Source organism: Gracilinanus agilis, chromosome 2 (genome assembly GCF_016433145.1).
Source record: "Gracilinanus agilis isolate LMUSP501 chromosome 2, AgileGrace, whole genome shotgun sequence".
Classification (NCBI taxonomy): domain Eukaryota; kingdom Metazoa; phylum Chordata; class Mammalia; order Didelphimorphia; family Didelphidae; genus Gracilinanus; species Gracilinanus agilis.
Window position 1 is genome coordinate 546963402 of NC_058131.1, and position 20327 is coordinate 546983728.

At 35.1% G+C, this 20327-nt stretch overlaps 1 protein-coding gene across 1 annotated transcript in view; it reads left to right on the top strand.

The window, feature by feature from the left end:
* FBN1 (fibrillin 1) overlaps positions 1–20327 on the top strand; it is a 307141-nt gene that overhangs the window by 223355 nt on the left and 63459 nt on the right. The window contains exons 31-38 of the mRNA XM_044660055.1: positions 9424–9546; positions 9689–9811; positions 10596–10721; positions 12362–12484; positions 15364–15486; positions 15905–16069; positions 18593–18661; positions 18752–18877. Of these exons, the coding sequence (XP_044515990.1) occupies positions 9424–9546; positions 9689–9811; positions 10596–10721; positions 12362–12484; positions 15364–15486; positions 15905–16069; positions 18593–18661; positions 18752–18877 (978 nt within the window). The remainder of the gene's footprint in view (positions 1–9423; positions 9547–9688; positions 9812–10595; positions 10722–12361; positions 12485–15363; positions 15487–15904; positions 16070–18592; positions 18662–18751; positions 18878–20327) is intronic.

The window sequence follows — 20327 nt, forward strand, 5'->3', positions numbered from 1 at the left end:
ATATTATACTACTTTTCACCACTTTAGACTGGTTCCCCACCCAAATTGTTTGGATTAATGAGGTTTTACTGCATTAACTTGATTTAGCCCAATTCGTCGTGTGTTCACTGAACCTAAATAATCTTATGAATAAGCTGGTTTCAGACTCTTTAATTGTATTTGTCTTATTCTATCACCTGAAATCATGGATAAAAGATCTTGAAAATGTTTACTGGTGACTTTCTTGCTTCCTTCCTTCCTTGCTTCCTTGCTTTCTTGCTTCCTTCTCTCTCTCTCTCTCTCTCTCTCTCTCTCTCTCTCTCTCTCTCTCTCTCTCTCTCTCTCTCTCTCTCTCTCTCTTTCTTTCCTTATTCCTTCCTTCCTTTCTTTTTCTTTCTTTCTTTCTCCTTCCCTCCTCCCTCCCTGCTTCTTCCCCTAACCCCCTCCCTCTCTTCTCTCCTCCCTCCCTCCTTGCCTCACCCTCTCCTCCCCCTTCTATCTTTCTTTCTCTGTATATATGTGTGTGTGTGTGGGTGGAGTATATACATACATTCATAAACCGGAAAGCACCATTTTTAAATGATGATATTTGGCTAACACTTTTAAGCATGGAGAAATATTAAATTGAGATAATATAATACAATTTTACTGTAGTTACCTATATTTTAATATAATAGAAAATAACATGTAACATAACATAATTTTAAAGCATAATGGAGCCCATGCTGGGTTTGAATTAGGTAACTGTATACTTTATTTTCGAATAACATACATCTATTCCAAAAGCTAGTTTGGCAAGCTCTCATGGCTTGAAATGAACACTAAAATATTTGCAGCTTGGCAAAGTGGTGAATGTACAGATACCTAACTTAATTATATCAAACTATTTCAATACAGCCCAAATTTACATTGTTATTTCAAACTGGCCAAGAACGCTAAGGTTCAAGCTTAGAGATGCACAGAATAATGGCATTAATAATATATTATATTAAGAATCACAAATCCTGGCCAAATGACAAACAGAGTCAGAAAGATGAAGTCTCTTTGACACTCACTCAATTTTATTCCCCTTCTTCAGCATGGATAGGCGCCCACTTGGGGGGGAAAAAAGAGTCTAAAAGCTTAGATTCTAGAGTTGTCAGCACTCTACATATAGTAGACTAATGATATTTAGTTCTGCATCTTTTTTGACTGACTAATTTAAATATTTTTGTGATGTACCAGGCACTGTTCAAAAAGTATGTAGATTCCTTCCTTCTAACCAACAAAACAGGTACATGCAGTCCTCTTTATATGTTTTGGTTGTTCGGACTTTATTTTGTATCTTCCAGTATAAATACAGACCATTGGGAAAGGAGTTGGTGGTCTGGCAGTAATGAATTGAGAAAGTGGGTCATAACAGTGTTTCACTTTACTCAGTGCCTGGCTAGTTTAGGGACTTGGATCAAATGAGCTGACTGAAATTTATCCCAAGTTAGAGAGTGTTGATGTTTATAGATAGAAAAAAAAATCAGAGAATATGGTGAGGAAGTCTCTAAGCAATGGGATCTTCAGAACTCTATGCCTCCTGTTCTTGACCTTATATATATTTAGGTTGATTTTTTCCATTTCCCCAACTTTTAGGGTAAAAAACTGAGACTGATTTTTCAGGAATTTTAATAAAGTTTCTTTTGATTCATTTTTATTGCAAAATGATGCATTTTGACTGGAGTCAGAACTCAGACCATTTTTCAATGGGGACACAGATTATTGATCTCTTTTGTTCCTCTCTCCAGGGAGGCAAACCTTATAACAATTATTAAAAAAAAGAAAGAAGAAAGCAGTTCAGTAGAATCAGTCAACACACCAGTCAGCATGACAGCATTTGCATTATTCCACAGAGGGGAGAATTTTTAAACTGGGAAAAATTTATGCTGGCATGAGTTAGCATAACTTGGAAGTGTACACAATGAAGTTAGATTTTATGATATATAAAAATGCCCCCTACTGAGTGTGGCTTCCAGGTATATTTCAGCCATGTAGGAAACTTGCTGTGTGGAAATTCCCTCCATCAATGCAAATCTCCACTCTGCAGTTTGATACCTCAGCTGTAACTTGATTCTTAAAGAGATGCCTAGAGAATGAGAAGTTAACTTGCCCATGATCACATAGCCAGTATCTGTCAGAGACAGAATTTGAACCCAGGTCTATCTTACTCCAAGTCCAAGCCCCTTATCTACTAGACTCTTGAAATTTCCATTTTACAAAAATTAAGTTTACATAGATACTTAGAATGTAAAGGCTAGATGGAGTTTTACTTTGCACGTTGGATGAAGCATTACCAGTTGTACATTAGTAACAGCTGCTTTTTACTAATGTGTACGGAGACATGTGAATAGATCTAAATCCAAGAAATTCTTTATCCTTCCCTAAGGACCAGCATTTCATTATTTCTCTTTTTCCCCTCTAAAATCATAGCCTATGATTAAGTTTCATTTTGATAGAATTCAGACAACCCTATAGCAGACTCAGTAACACACAATGACTGCTTTGCTTTGCCATGGTATGAGACAATCTGGTTTAATGGTTAAACCAGGTTAGGGGGGACTCAGATTTTATTCCTAGTTGGCTCATAGCCTTGTACAAAGAACCAAGGTGTTCCATGCCTCAGTTTTCCTAATTGTAAACTTGCAGAAGTGATTCCTAGATATACTTCACAAGCATATCTTTTTTTTTAAGGATAAATAGGATCATCAGAAAAGTGGTTGGCTTTTTAGAATATGAGAACTCTGCTAATACCACTACTGACAAATATTTAAAAAGCTGGAGGTTCTGAATCTTTTTTTATTTTATGGACCCCTTTGGCAGTCTGGTGGTACCTCTGAATCCCTTCTCAGAATAATGTTTTTAAATGTATAAAATGAAATATATAGGATTACAAAGGAAACCAATTATTTTTAAATAGTTATCAAAATATTTTTAAAAACCCAAGTTCACAGACTTTAACTTAAGAACCCCTGTTTAACTAAAGGAACATTTGATATGAAAGCCAGAATTGGAAAAGTATTAAATAGAATTTAAAATGATATTTTAAAAAATTAGGAGATCTGGGGTATTTTTGGCTCTGTTCCTGCTTGTTAAATTAGAAGTAGGGTAATTCACAGCTTATAATATGGTCAACTTTTCTTAGTGAAGGGCATGTTAAAGACAAGTGTTTATAATTTTCCAGGCAACAAGTATAAATAGTGATAGTGGTCTCTCCTAATTGGGAATAATAAACGAGCCACATATAAAATAACATCAAAGAGTAGAGTTTAAATTGGGTTTTGATAACAGGCAAAAGAGATCTATCCACTAGTCTGAAAATATTTAAATATGTATCTTATAAAAATTATATCAATTTTGTGATATTTCAAAGGGGAAAACTATTCCATAAAAATTATGAAAACATCTCCTAGGTTCCATTACATTTTGGTTTAAATGTTTTTAAACCTTTGCCTTTAATGATTGTTTCCATTTTAACAAATAAACATGTCCTTCCCCCCCCCTCCATCATGCAATTTTCAAAATCCACCCACTGGCTTACATTCCCAGCCCACACAGCTGTTAAGGGTTTCTGCATTTTCCTCTTCAACACTTTTAAATTGTGGGTTTTGCTGAAGGGAATAGTCTGTTTTATAGGGTAGACATACATTTTTGGAAACCTTTAGTGCACCATATTTTAGGCACTTGGCCTTCACCTAGAAAACACCTTACTTGATAAGGAGAAGCTGAAATTAATTTGTGACCCAGGATATAGCTTCTTTGCTCATTGTGCCTATTTGTAATTAGAAAACCAATCAAAGCATGATACTTTACCTGTGAAGAAGGCAAAACAGGAGGGAAATCTTGAATACAAAGTTCTGATAGTAGTGGAGCCTCCTTGTAAAGACAGTTGATTCAGGATATGGCTACATAAGTCTATTTATACCTGCCAGGAGCCTGTCTGTGTGAATTACTTTCATTTGTAAATTCTGAAATTCCTGGGCAGTTCTATTTCTTAAATGAGGCAGTTGTTTTTGCTAAGTAAATGAATTCGATTGCATAAATTCTTTATAAATAAATGTAGGTAGTATGGATAGTGTACCTAGCTTAGAGTCAAGAACACCTGGATTCAAATCCTACTTCTGCCATTGATTGTGTAACCCTGTGCCAGGCCCACTGGAGGTAATTGTGGATTCAGGAGACAGGATGAGAAGGATGGATAGGTTTCTGGGATCAGGAGGACCACAAGACACTGATGGTGCATCATGGTGAAGTTTATTTAATCACAGCTAGTATTTTATAGGGCAATGTTACATAAGCTAAAGGCTTAGGTAATCTCTTTTTCATAGACAATGATTTATGATCTTGGCACAATGACTTAGTTTACCTTACTGAAGCTTAGACAGAGTTTTCTATAGGCTAATAAATCAATATGTCATTGTTTAATGATCTAACCCAGATTCTCATAGAATCTCTGCATCAGTAGTTTCTTGGAAGGATGTGCACTTTCTACAAAGTATAGCATGGGACTACATGACTGATTCTAGCTAGGCTATGGCTATGATTTTATTGGGATCTGTCCTTACTATTGGAGGTTACAATCCTGGGAAAGTCACTTGACTTCTGTATACCTCAAACCAGGACTTATATACAAAGCCATAGACAAGCTATAATTTGTATTAGAGGAGAAATTTGCCACACTGAAGTTTGTTCATGCTAATTGAATTCCAGATCTTTCTGGAATAATATTTGTTACATGAACCCAATACATAAAGAGGGGATGCAAATAGAAAACAATAAACAACTAACAGTACACATCAAAGTCATCACCACTCAGCAAAATATTTTTATTATTTCCAATTTCATATCACTAATAACTTAGCCTCATGGTTATCAAACTGCAAAAACTCCATGGGTGTTCATTTAGACAGTTTTGGCTTCATTCTATGACCAAATTTTACAAATCTAAGCAGTCTTAAAATCAGTCTTCCCTTCTTGTCTTAATCCCATTAATAGAGAGAATGGTTCCTCCTAATGTCTAGTCAGGGAGAAGCCATAATCTATCCCCACCAGATTTTGCCTTTTACCTAACCTGTGGCCAATCCTTTTTTTTTCTTTTTAATACACTCACTTCTGTCTTGAACTGATGCTAAGTATTAGTTCCAAGGCAGAAGAATGGTAAGGACTAGGCAATTGAAGTTAAATGACTTTCCTAGGGACAGACAGCTGGGAAGTATCTGAGGTCAAATTTGAACCTGGGACCTCCAGGCTCCACGACTGGCTCTCTTAACCACAGAGCCACCTAGCTTCCCCTTATGCACTGTTCTTGAGGTCACTCTTGAAGGAGCTGTTTATGCAATTAGTGTATTCACCCTATATAACTAAGAAAGTCATAATTTGTCATTAATTCAGCCCACAAACCTTTGGGATTGTTCTAATATCAGGCACGAGAAGAACCTATACTTGTAAGCTTCTCTTTGGTTATTACTCAAATGACTTTCAAAGTGTGCTTGGGAGGTGTCCATTGAGTAGTCTTTGTATGACAGAATGAGATAGAATAAGGGACCAAACCTTAAAGTGGAACGTCTTTGTTTCTGTTGGCTTATTCCATTCACAGTGGAACAAACTTGGCAGGGATGGGGGAGGGAACATTTGTATAGAAAAAGATGTGCTTGCCAAGTTTTGTTTTCTTTTGGCCTACGTTTCCCTTTGTGCTATTAAAGAGGTGTGTGTCTGAATGTAATACTTTCCCCCTCTTCTAATGGCTCAGTTTCCCTCTATTTTATTTAGGATAGTTTGTGGTCCACATCTGTTTCTATAAAAATAATGAATAAATAATACCTTTCTTTTGGTTGTATGTAAAGAGCACGGAAATGATAATTTACTCCAAGGTGTACACACACACACACACACACACACACACACACACACACACACACACTGTAACGATTAAAAATGATAAAGGTTGATATTATGAGGAAATAAATAACACAACACACACACACACACACACACATTGAGCAAGCAAGCATTTATCAGAGCTGACAGTGTGGAAAGCAGACTGTACACTGTGCTGGAGACAGACAAAAATGAGAATCTCTTCCCCCAAAGGAGCTTACATTTTTTTTTTGGTCCATGATTTCATTATAGAAAATAATATAGATTATATTCTGTAATCTAGGATAGAAATTGGGACTGGACCTGTCATTGGCACTCCAAAGATGTGGAGGCTTCCTTTGCTGAGGGAGGGTAGTAGCTTCTTTATTTTTTTATTTTTTTAAATTATTTATTTATTTATTTACTTAATTAATTAGTGCCTTCTTTACAGTAAGTAATCTTGATTGCCCAAGGCACTAAGAGATTTAGTGACTTGCCCAGGGTATCAGAAGCAGAAGTGAGGATTGAAACATGGTCTTCTGAATGCTTGGGCTCACTATCTACTGTACCATGTTGATGTTATATTCTAGAAAGTTTGAAAATGGACTCCAAAACCTTGCCTCTTGCTATCTCCCTGTCCTAGAGCAGTGACCTCTAAAAAGGGAGAAAATATAGCATATGTTTGCTTAAGTGTCAAAATATGATTTTAATAGTGGTTATTGCTTTCTTACATAAAAAGCTCATCTTTCTTACTCAAGGAGAATGTTAATGATACCAAGAAAGGGTTTCTAATTTTTTTATTTAAATATGTTACCATGCTCTGCAACCTATATCATATTTTATATTTGTATTCAGAACAGACCAGTTTAAAAAGTACTTTCACTTCACAGTATATCATTTGATCCTCAAAATAGCACTGTGAGGTAGCAGGGCAAGGATTTTTCTCCCTTATTCATAGACAAGGGAACTGAGGCTCAGTAAGGTTAAGTGGTTTATAAAGTTGTATTTGGTTTAAGTTAATAATAGATAGAGCTAGGGGTAGAATCCTATGACTGTTATTCTACCTAAGGGAATTTTCAAGGTTGAATATACACATGAAGAAACTGGATATGGAGGCAGTTATTCAGAGATGCTGGAAGGGAACCTTTTACTAGGAAATATTTAAACTGATACCTAGAAAATAGAAAAGAAAGAACTCAAGGTAATTAGATTTCAGTGACTAAATCTAACCAACCCCTCCTGTTTCATTCTGAGGAGCTAGGATGAAAAAAATATGTCTCCAGAAGAGAAATGAGCTTCAAGTATTATGGTACACTACAAGTGCCTTGGACCAGTTCAGGAGACCTGGAGTCCAATACTCTATCTTTTTTTGTAATATATATATAGTAAATCCCAAATAAATAGAATAAGTAAATTGAATTGAATTTAGGCATTACCTAACTCCTTTGAGCCTCAGTTTTCACATCTGTAAAACAAAGGGTCTAGACTAGATGATCTCTGAGTTTTCATTCAGCTTGTAGATTCCCTAATTTTCTAGTTATTTGAGGTCTGACAGTATTTCCATGGCTTCAGTTTTATGTTTCTAGTCCATCCTTCCATAGTAATCTTGAGAGCTTAAAGTAGGAAAATTATGCCGGCATTTAAAAGGAGAATAGTTAGGTTCTAATGCTAATGTAAGTGGTTTCTTTCAGGGAAAAAGTAATGTTGTGTCCTGCTTGTAAATATTTGATAAAAATTGTTCTGAGTTAGAAAAGTCTGTTACGTGAAAGAACCCTTATTCTTGGGATTCCATTGGTTAGCATGTTCTTTCTTGCATCACCCTTCCCTTTCTGTGGAAGGGCATCCTCCTCTGTCAGACAGCTGAAGGTAGTTTCCAACCACTAAGGAATTAACTGGCTTCGAAAGAAATACAAATCATGATAAACTTGAAACTGATGAGCATATGTTCTTTTTTGCAAAGGTTAGCATTTAATATGTCTGCATTATATTCCCAAGATTATGTTACAAAAATTAAGCAACTGTTATGACTTAATTATAAAAGAACTTTTCCATGAACATTCCTATTTAATGTTTATTAGTGACTTAAAAGATTTTTGGCAAGGCAATCTGGCAAGCTTTTTTTGGGGGGGGCGTTGTCTTACGTGTTCTCTGAAAGTTATAAGATCATGGGACTCTTTTAAAGCTTCTCTTTGAACATAGAATATCTCATCAAGTATTTCCTAAGTAGTTTCAAAACTTTTAATTTTGCTTAAGTAATCAAAAGAGTAAACACAAGTTGCTTGTATAGTTTCTGTTTCATGTCATTATTCAACTGACCTCTAGAAATTCTTGTTAGCCTTTTCCTCCACTTCATGCCAAAATTAGCTTTCTTGACCTCCAGTAAGATTTGTAACAGACATTGGTTTCCTGTGCAGGATGATATTATCATCTTACAAATTCCTGCTTCTGGTTAAAGAAAATGTGACTGTGCGATTAAGCCTCCATTGCTGTGTAGTAATATGTTAACCCAGAGTGTGTACTTTATATAAAGAATACATCTTGTGAAAGGAGGATCTAGTCTTTCTCTGGAGATTTTTCATGACCGTGACCCCATTTAAGTAATCCTCAGTATCCCATTTACCATATTTGACAGATGTCCTTGACTTTTGTAGAAACTCTAGTTTCCTATGACAAAGAAGCATACTCAGACCTCCAGTAATGAATACATTTAAAATGCTAATAAGGAAAATGATGCCCTTGAAAATTCTCTGCATCTACTACTTCTTTGTATTCACATTAAAGAACATAAAGGTCATATATAAGGTTACAAAACATGGCCAAGCCAATAATAATGTTAGAGAAATGATTCATTTCTCTTCATACCCCCTATAAGTAATTTGAAGTATGTATTTTTTTTCTAATTGATCCTATATATTAGTGCTTCTAGTTTTTATTGGCTACTGTGCTTTCTTTGACCATTTCCAAAGAATCAAGAAAATTACTTAGGATCCATTGAGGGACTATCTCTACAGTTTTCAAAACATATCTATGCAATAAACATGATTCTCTAAATGCTAGCTGTATTTTCTAAAACTCTGGGAAAGGATCAGGGGACATGGAGGCTTGTCCCTACCCCACAGTGAATGAAAAATGGAAACATACCAAGTCACTTTGTACCCCAGAAACTCATGGAGGGCTTTCTTCTTTAATAGCATGAGCCTGGTTTTCAGAACCATAGATCAGTAATAGCCTTACAGAAAAAAAAATGAACTTGTGCATGAACATTGTAGTTTAATATTAATTAACCCTTGGAAAGAGACCATTTTTTTCTTTTTTTCATTAAATTCATATTCAAAAAGGGTAACTAATAATTGTCAAAATAAATAGCAATTTATCATGTTTTATTCCTTTATGAATTGTCATTTGAACCTCTTGGTCACATATAGTATAAACATTGGTGTTAAACTAATTTATCCTGTTTGAAGCAAGGAAAGTAATTCAGTGGCTCAAAAATCATGCCATTGAGGAAGTTAAAAAAAAAAAGAATTAGCTCCAAACACTAAAAACTACTCTTTATTTTTCCAGACATCAATGAATGTGAAATTGGAGCACATAATTGTGACAGGCATGCTGTCTGCACCAACACAGCAGGGAGCTTCAAATGCAGCTGCAGCCCGGGGTGGATTGGCAATGGCATTAAGTGCACAGGTGAGTTTGGAAATCTTCAAAACTTAAGTTGGTTGTAAGCTGCTTGGGTTCTTATTAAAACCTGTAAAGGAAATTTAAACATATTTGGTGGAAAAGCATTTTGAAGGCTGCAATGTCTTATGTTTCTTACCATTCCTTTTAGATTTGGACGAATGCTCTAATGGGACGCATATGTGTAACCAACATGCTGACTGTAAAAATACGATGGGATCTTACCGCTGTTTGTGTAAGGAAGGATACACTGGAGATGGCTTCACTTGTATAGGTGAGTTCTTATTTGAAGTGGGACTTATTGTCATGCTGATATATTGCAAACCTATGGAGAAAACAAGTTGTTCAGACATCTTTTAGTTCGCTAATTCATTATAGAAGGACAGGTAAATTACCATCTTTTTTTCTAAGGAGGTATTAGGGAATTGAAAATTAGATTATCCAAAACAAGAGATTGTGACCAGTTTATCTAGGAGGTAACTAACTCTGAGTTGTCTCAAAAGCTGCTCAATATATTTTTTTGGTCCAAACCTGCTCTGTATTAAGCATTCCTACTATGGAAATTGCTTCTACCAAAGTTGATCAACAGCTTATCAGCTTAAATTCTTGTCTTAATGCCTGGGGTACTAAGAGTGTAAGTGACTTACTAATGATTACTCAGTTAGCATGTATCAGAAGCAGGACTTGGGAGAATCTTATTTCAAGGTCCATCCCTCTATCCTATTCTGCATTTCCTCTTGATCAATCAATAAATCTGCATAATGTTTCAGAAGTGCCAATTGGCTAATGAATAAATTTACTGTGTCACCATGAAAATCAGTTTATATATATTTAGAGTTTCCTTTCTCTGTGAACATAGTATTTTCTTGTTTTCTCCACTAGCATCTGGAGAACGGAGATTCTTTTGGTTTTTGTCTCTGCACTCCTAGCACCCTTACATAAAACCTGGCACATATGTTTAATTAATTGAATTGACTTGAAATAGAAGTAACTACCAGCTGAAGGCTGACAATTAATAACCATGATTGTAACTATAAATTGATTTTTTTTAATTTTAGATCTTGATGAATGCTCAGAAAATCTGAACCTTTGCGGAAATGGGCAGTGCCTCAATGCCCCTGGAGGATATCGTTGTGAATGTGATATGGGATTTGTGCCAAGCACTGATGGAAAAGCCTGTGAAGGTAACCAGTATGAGAGCTCTGAAGTCATAGTGACATAATAGGCAGTGTCAATGCTTTATTATTTTAAAATATGATGCACCCACCATACTTGTTACTCCATTGTGTTCTGGCTTTAGGCTAGAGCTCAGTTGGTTATGAGTTCAATTCCCACATGGGCCATTTCTTTTCATGAAGAGAAAAACTACTCTGTGGCAATAAACTGCATGCTGAATCTTAGCCAGCACTCTTACAGATTCATGCCAGTGGTCATAAGGGAGATCAGACAAGTAAGTGTAGTTGGCTTAATGCCAATTCATCCCCACTACTGGGGATGAATTGGCATTAAGAACTCCCAGTACATATCCTACTATTGGTGAGTTGGAAGGCTCATTTTATATCTGAACACAGCATCCTTTTGACTTTAAACACATTGAAATTAATTCTGTAAGTTGATTTTATAATTAGCAAATTGTCCTCTAGTTCATAAGAGTAATGCTTAGGATCAAGAAATGAATGAAGCCTGCATATGCTTATGTTTTAAATATTAAAGAAGAATGAAACTCTGAATAAAATACGTATTAAACACTTGAGTATGATTTTCTAAAGTTCCTAATGTAGTTATAGCTTGTTCATGTTTACAGACACTGGGCTAAAAACACTCTTTAGAATTAATTTATGTCTCACTTAGAAATGAATATGACGTTTCATGGAACACAAGTATACTTTAAGAAAACTTTAGTAGAAATGTGCTGTAGGAAGCACTATCTTAATTAGATGGCCATAAGTTTGGGTTTTTTTTCCTCCTGAACCTAGTTAGCACTATCATATATGTCTGTCACCAGAAGCTGACAATCAGCAAAAAGAAAATCTCAATTCTAATGCAAATCTCACATATATTCAGTCTTGCTGTCTTCAAAAATGTTGTCTTTCAACTGGGCATAATGGCTCATGCCTGTAATCCTGTCTACTGGGGAAGCTGAGGCCGGTGTGGATCACTTGAGCTCAGGAGATTTGAGCCTCAGTAAGGCTAAAACTGATCACATGTTTGCACTAAGCCTGATGATGACCATCATCATAATCATTAAAATCAGAGTTAGAAGGTAACTACTTTGTTTGGAGGGCACCAAGGTGGTAAATAGATAGAATGCTGGGTTTGGAGTCACGAAGATTCCTAAATTCAAATCCAGTCTGAGACAGTTACTAGCTATCACTTAACCCTATTGTCTCAGATAGTCTCCCTATCTGTAAAATGAGCTAGAGATGGAAATGACAAATCAGCCCAGTATCTTTGCCAAGAAAACCCCAAATGGAGTCATAAAGAGTTGGATACATATGAAACAACTTGTGTGACAAAACTTTGTGTGTGGCACTGTGCTAGATTCTAAAGAGAAAGTTATAAAATAGTACTCTTATAATAGATTTATAGGTATACACACACCTGTATATGAAAGAGAATGTATGGATTTTAAAATAATAGACAAAACTTTTCACTTCATAGAGGTGATGTAGAATCATCAGTATGTGACTGAACACTGGAAGTGTCTTAATGCCTGAAAAGACACTATAATGCATTGATGGCTAAAAAAAATTAAAGCAGCTTATAATGATATTATCATATTCAGCTTTAACCGACAATTTGATTTTCTCTCCCCACTTCCCAGATATTGATGAATGTTCCCTTCCTAATATCTGTGTCTTTGGGACTTGTCACAACCTTCCTGGTCTTTTCCGCTGTGAGTGTGAGACTGGCTATGAACTGGACAGAACTGGAGGGAACTGCACAGGTAAGGCATTTCTGGGTTTCTGTTGATATTTATCCTAATGTTTCCCCATTTTCCCAGGTATTGAGGCTTAGGGTATTGATTGTGGAAATGTAGAGAAAAGATCCCACTATGAGATATATTGCATAAGAAAAAGATCTTCAGAGAGAAAAACTTAAATGTATGAGAAGGATAAATGAAAAAGAATGCCAGGATTTTGAACCTGGACGTTCAGACTGATTTCTTCCTTACCATTATGGATAAGTAGAGACTCTGTGAATGGATTATTAGCTGTCTTGTCATTTGTGAATCTGTGGTGAAAAGGAGCCCAAGGCATTGCCCAAACAGAAGGCTTTCTTACACTCTTCGCTGCTCCTGGAGTACCTTTCCATTTCCCAATAGGCAGGAAATCAAAGGATTCTCTTCTAGTGGCATTTTCCTGGGATTAATGTCCTTTCTCTTCTGTACTTGCCCCTTCAGTGTTCTTCCTCCACCATGTTCACTCTAGCACAACCCAAATTAATTAAATTATTATTCATATTAAATTATAGCAAATGTTTTACTTAACTGGGAGAGAAATCTCTATATAAAAATTATCACGTATTAACCTAGAGGAACAAAGTTCCAGATACTCATTTTATTTTGCCTTAACTTCATTTGCAGTTCAGCCTTTTAAAGTCATTTTTAGTTACCTTCCTGGTGCTACTTTACTTCCAACTCTTTCCAGACATCCTTAAGCAAAGGTCTATGAATGATGTATTTTTGACAACTATATTTCAATGTAATTGGTTTCTTTTGCGATCCTACATATTTTATTTTCTGCATTTAAAAACATAATTGTGACAAATAGTCTCTATAGGCTTCGTCAGACTGCCAAAGGAAACCACGGCATAAAAAGTTAAGAATCTAATTCAAGAAGCAGCTGAGTGGCACAGGCCTGGAGTTAAGAGGACCTGGGTTCAAATCTTGCCTCAGATCTTAGATGTATAACCCTGGACAAGTCACTTAACTCTGCCCAGCTCTTGCCACTCTGCTGCCTTAGAATTGATACTAAGATAGAAGGTAAGGGTTTTAAAAGACAAAAAGAATCTAATCCAAGGTTATTGGAGGGAAATATATCTTTTATTTCTTTCTGGCCCTCAATTTCAGGAAACTTCAAAACCACTTTCTTTTTAGTTATTTAAAGTCAGTCTTAGTCAATTGCCTGGATTTTGCCCTCAGCATTATTTTGAATTAGATTTTTCTCTGGGCATATAATCTTCTAAACCAGAGGTATCCAAAACACACTGCCAATACTCCCAAACACTGCTCAATAAGATTAGAATATAACAAAATAATTAAAAATACAGCAGAAAACAAATAATGTTAATGTGATTTTCGAAGTCAATTTGCTGCCCATAAGGATCCTAATGTATGGTTTAGTGGTTCCCCATTTTTATTTAAGTTTGATACCATTGTTCTAAACAAGTAGAGATGCAACAAAGTAACATTCTTTAAATAAAGGCCGAAAATTCTGCTCCTTTGTATTTGAAAATGTTATGCCTAGTGTTCACTATCTGCCAGCAAACACTAAGACTTTAAACAACCATTGTAAAGCATACAACTTTATTAATCACAAGAAAAAATGGCTATACACCAGTGAGGGAGTTAGTGATAAAAGCATATGGATTTATAATGTGATATTGAAAAGAGTATTAAGATCTTAGATTTGAAACTGAAAAGGACCTTAGAGATCATTCATTCCAGTCCTATCATTCTGCAGATGTAAAACTGATGCCCAGAGAGTTTAATTATACCTGGGTATAATGTCATACTAGTTGTTAATAGCTGACCAAGGATTTGAACCCCAGAGCCTCAGTTTCATATTTGAAAATCATTCCACTATGCCATAGTAATTGTGCTCTGAGTTGTTGTACCCTAGGCAGCTATCTACCCCAAATCCCAGCTTTGCCCTATGACTTCTTCAGGGAACCACCTTTCTCAGTCATTTATCTGTAGACTTCAGTATTGACATTACCTATATTAACTTAAGCATCTGTTAAGGGAAGGTGGTTTTGACATGGAGGTTACAACAAGACCATAAATTTTAAAAAAAGAAGAGTAGAACAAAAATGTATGTTGGGAAATGTTTCCATTATTTTTCTGTTGTAGATTGTTTGTCTCCATACTTGGGCATTCCTATGGATGTTTTGAATAGAAGAAAAGGACTCGACAGAGATAAAACATGCCCAAAAAATCTCATTTCAAATATCTGAAATGCTATGCACATTCTTGGATAGGAACAAAATGGGAAACATTTAACCTAATATTAGTGATGGGAAATACAACCTTTTAAAATGGGTAACAAGACATTAACTGGCTTTTTTTTATATTTACATTTGCCTTTTGCCAGATTCAATCAAGGTCAGTTTGTGGGGGGGAAGCATATTTTATGACTACCTAGTTTCCTCAGGATAGTACCTTCTATTTTTACATGATAATTCATAGATATTAATTATGTGTATATGTATACAAATATATGTATACATCCATATACATATTTGCACACATGTATGTGTATTTTAGAATTATAATTTCTATTTCCTGCTGAATTAGTCATGTAGCAGCATTTCACTTTTTATACCTTGGCCAAAATGTTTTTCCAGGTTACAAGATTATATGTTATACTAAATATATTTTTAAATGTTCGGTATGTTCTAGGGGAAGGACCCTAACTGTCCTAGGTTCATCCTTTGTTTCATCCTTGGGGATGAACCAAAATCTGTTATGAATTTGCCTTCTTAGATATAATTCCTAAACTGAAATTTTATATTCCACCTCACTTTTCTATGACTAGTGTGCAAGGATGTCTCTAATATGACAAGGGTTGGATGAAGCATTAATTCTGTATTTTTTAATCATAGATGTTAATGAATGTCTCGACCCTACAACTTGTATTAGTGGGAATTGTGTCAATACCCCGGGTAGCTACACCTGTGACTGTCCACCTGATTTTGAGCTGAACCCCACCAGAGTTGGCTGTGTTGGTAAGATGATCATTATACTTTTCGTGGAATTATAGATCTTTGTTTGATTGTTTTTTTAAGCTCCAAGAAATTTATTTCCAATTTAATTCATCTCTAAAACTCAGCAATGTCAAAGCTTAGAGGTTCACCAGAATTGATTTACATTTTCAGATGCAACAGTATTCCCATTATACATTCCTTCAGTGTTCTGTAATAGTAATTAATATTGTAATGGTAAGCCAGGTGATTTTTCATCATTCTTTAAAATAGGTTTGAATTTTCTTATTTAGGATTATAACCTTATGTGAAAGAACATAAATGACAGTGTTGTTTGTTCCATTTGAGTTTATAAAGGGAATTTGGATCCCTAAATGTTCATGGACAATGTCTGCTTTCTTGCTTAGTGATAATTATTTTTGTGTCTGTACATTTTGAATAGATACACGATCTGGCAACTGCTATTTGGATATTCGTCCTCGAGGAGACAATGGAGATACATCCTGTAGCAATGAAATTGGAGTTGGTGTTTCTAAGGCTTCCTGCTGTTGTTCCCTGGGTAAAGCTTGGGGCACTCCATGTGAACTCTGCCCTGCTGTGAACACATGTAAGTTGGCATCTACCTGCTTTTTATTATTATTATAATTTAATCCAGTTTTTTATTCCAACTCTGCAGGGTACAACAATAAAGCCATCTAAGGGGAAGAATTCTGCATCAGTCTTATCCTGTCAAAGCAGGGGTGGGAAGTAAATTCTCCTAGCACTACATAATTCCTTGAAGGGCCTCCCCATGTGAGTTTATGGCCATTCAGCCTATAACTTGCCTATCAGAAAACAGGACTCCATTAGCCTTTATTAATATTTGCAGGGGGCCAGGCACTTTACATACCATATAAAGGGTGAGTCCCTATGTTCCAAGTGGATATGTTCCAAGGAAAACATATGGATTGATGTAAAAAAGTAACTTTGAAAAATAAACTCTTTGAGCCTGGATTATTTGTACACTATTGCTTATGTCTGAAAGACTCATCAATTTATCCTATTTCTCTTTTTGTAATTTATTGACCAGACTTGTGATACATTGAGGAGACTTAGATGTTTAGATAGAAAAGCAGTTGGTTTCTGCTTGATCACATGGTTTGATGGGGATCTGATTGGGGACATAGATTCTAAATGATCACCTTAGTACAAATATTGATAATATGGAAATAGGTCTTGATCAATGACAAATGTAAAACCCAGTGGAATTGCTCGTTGTCTATGGAAGGAGGGTAGGTGGAAGGGAGGGAAAGAACATGAATCATGGAGCCATGGAAAAATATTCTAAATTAATTAAATAAATAAACTTAAAAAAGCAGTTGGTTTAAGAGCTGTGAAATGGGTGGTTAAATTAGATTTATGGTGCAGCTGATGAAGAGTATATAGTATGAATAGGAGAGAGAAATGACAAAGACTAAGTATAAGTTAGTTCATTAAGAGTAGAAAATGCCTAAAAGAGGGATTGGGGATGAGGAGGATATGAAATAATAATTGTTATTTGTCTAATGCTTTAACATTTGCAAATCAGTTTACCTAATTTCTTATTTGAACATTCTATGAGTTAGGTAGTGTAAGTAGTATCCTCATTTTACAGCTGAGGAAACTAAGGTTTAGAGATTAAGTGACTTGTTCATAGTTTACAGAGATAATAGATGCAAGACAGAATTTAAATTCAGGACTTTCCTTACTTCAAGTATAGCAGCATTCACTTGAAGAACAAAAGAATAGAAAAAAGAATGGTTTTGAGATAGCATAAGAAATTCACATCTAAAAATGATAATGATGATATTTCTTTGTAGTATTATTATTTCAAATCTCATTTGATCTATGAGTAATAAAGGTCATTCTCAAACTTTTTGACACAGGCCTTCAGATCTAAGAAGAAAATTTGAATTGAGAGAATTAATGAAGAATTTTCAGTAAGCTAGGAAATGATGAGACATTTTACAGCAGGCATGACCATGAAATGATTGGTTTTAGACAGACTAGAAAGGATAGAAAGGTAGAATAGATGATGGAATCTATGAATTATCCGTATGGGAAAATGGGCGATGACGTTAGAAACAAGAATGAAGACAAGGAAGGAAGGAAAGGTCTTTGTAAAAACAAATCTCAGATTTTTTTTTCTTTCTTGACTTCAACAAAATAACTTGAGGTACAAATCTGGATAAATAAACAAGTGAAAGTTATTAATAGATATTTTATCTTCTTTCAAATGAAACTTAAAATTAGTTATGATGGATATGGAACTTTGGACCTTGGGAGCAAAGGAAATCTGAAGGTTCCCCAATGGAGTCTTAGATCTTACTGCAGTAAAAGGTGGATGTTATTATAGGGGAAAATACGAAGTATTAGAACTTCCATTCAGTCAACGATGAATAAAAAGAGGAACTCAATACTAATACTATAAGGAGAATGAGGCATAAGAGAGAGAGTAGTTTCGTCAAATCACTATTTGAAAAAAATTTGGAGGAAAGGACAATCTGCATATTAAAGGTAATCTGTAATTCCTGGCAATTCAAGGCTACATACAAAGTAAGAATGGTCTTGCCTCTGAAACATACTGGTTATGTCATGCTTGGCAAGTTATTTAACCTCTCAGTGCCCTCAGACAGTTCATTCAGATTATAAATTGCAAAATAATTGCTAGACCATTGGTAGATGGAATTTTCTCTACAGAAGTTCCCTGTGGTGGTAAAATATCAGATTAAAACAAGAAGAAGAAAAAAAATTTTTTTGGTAATGGTAAGTCAGTTAGAGATGAATTGTCTGAAGTCAAAAAGGAGAATCTAAGAGATTGAATAGTTAAGAGGGAGTCAGAGAGTCAAAGAATATAGGAGGCAGAGTAAAAAAAAATAAGTACTGGGTTTAGATACCAAAGAGAATGTGCCCCCTTACCCTACTGTATTCATTGTGCAAAATAACTTTGATGTGAAAATTATACATAAATACTGAGGTTCTAGGAAGATGGGATCACCTAGTAAAAGTTCCTAAAAAAATCTATCTGGATATGTGAACTTAAAATTCTCATGATAATAAGGCATAAAGAATTTTGAGATTAAAAAATTCATTTTCATTTTCATTTTTGCAGCTGAATACAAGATTCTTTGTCCTGGAGGAGAAGGCTTCCGACCAAATCCTATCACAGTTATATTGGAAGGTAATTCATATTTTTTTTGTTGTATATGTTTTAGGTTTTATTGGATTCTTTTATGACACGAAAGTGATGGTAATGTTTTCATTTGGATAGATATCGATGAGTGCCAAGAACTGCCTGGACTTTGCCAAGGAGGGAAATGTATCAATACATTTGGCAGTTTCCAATGCCGTTGCCCAACTGGTTACTACTTGAATGAAGAAACCCGAGTGTGCGATGGTATGTGGTACACAGGTTATGTGCAGTACCAGGGAGGACCTCAGAAATCTGGACATAGTTACTAGTGTAACTAGAATGCAGAGCATAGTAATTATAGTCTTTAACATTGCATGTAGGGAAAATATAGTAGTACATATATTAACTTATTTTAAATGATATAAAATGGTGTCATTTCTGGTTAGTTTTAGTGATCTTTGTTCCCAGAGAAGCTAAAAGATATTTGTAGTACTTTGTGAAAGGAAGCTAGACAATTTTTTCACATTCAAAAGAATAATAATTTTTTGATCTTCATAGGTAAATGTTATTGCTCTATTTTGTTTTTATATCACCTTCATTTCCCAATATATCTTGCTATGATCTCCCACTCAGCTTTCCCTTTTGACAAAGAAAAAAGGAGAGAATAAAGCAAAACTAAACTATGCATTAGTAGAGTCCAGAAGTAAGGTCAGCATTCCACACCCATAGTCCCCCATCTCTGCAATAAGTGCACAAAGTACATTCTCATATCTCTTCTTTGGGGCCAAGATTGATCATTATAATTACATAGTATTTGATTTGGTTGGGGTTTGGGGTTTTTAATTTTGTTTTTAGTCTTTTCTTTTATATTATCATAGTCATATATATTGGGGAAATTTTTTTTCTTATAGGAAAATCTCCTCCTCCATCCCATTTTCATAATTCTCCTGTGCTAATTGTCTCTTGGTTCCTCTTCTTTCCCTTCCTTGTCATTTCTAACTAGTTAATTTACTTATAAGGGATTTTTTCAGAAGAGAACACTATGGTAAACATATTGGTTCTTAGGCAACATAGCTATCAAATATCAAAGTAAAATGAAAACTTTGTGACATCTTTAGTTTATGGGTCATTGGAAATTTCCTTAACCCATAAAACTTTTAACTAAATTCAGTCATTTGTACTGTTACTTAGGGAGAACACTAGTCAAACTAGTAACCTAATCTAGCATATTTAGCATCAGATTTACTACAAGGAGAATCCAAGCTCACTTCATGATGCATTAGTAATATGCCATCCTCATCAGAAAGCCGTTGAGTACCCCTAGGATATACGGCACTACCTTAGAAGCTATAGGATTTATGAAATTAGATTCAAGTTCTCTCAGTCTTAAAAAGGAATATAAAATGCCTTTTCACAGAAATATCATGAAAGACAGTTGTAAGGTCTTTTGCTTTAGCATTGCTTTCAGTAAAAAATAGTTAAGGATTTGGAACCTTTCACATTTCAATCTCTCCAAACCCTATTATTAAGTGATAGATCTGTTTCTTAAAGGCTTTAGTGTATTATTATTACTAAATAATTCTAGGAGATGGAAAGGTAAGGCTTATGGGGGAGTAGTGGTGTTGCCTCAAGTTTTATTCCCTTGTCTTCCCTAACAAAGCATAAACTGGAACAGGCAAGAGATCAATGAACAAAAGACCTTTTTCTAAATAAC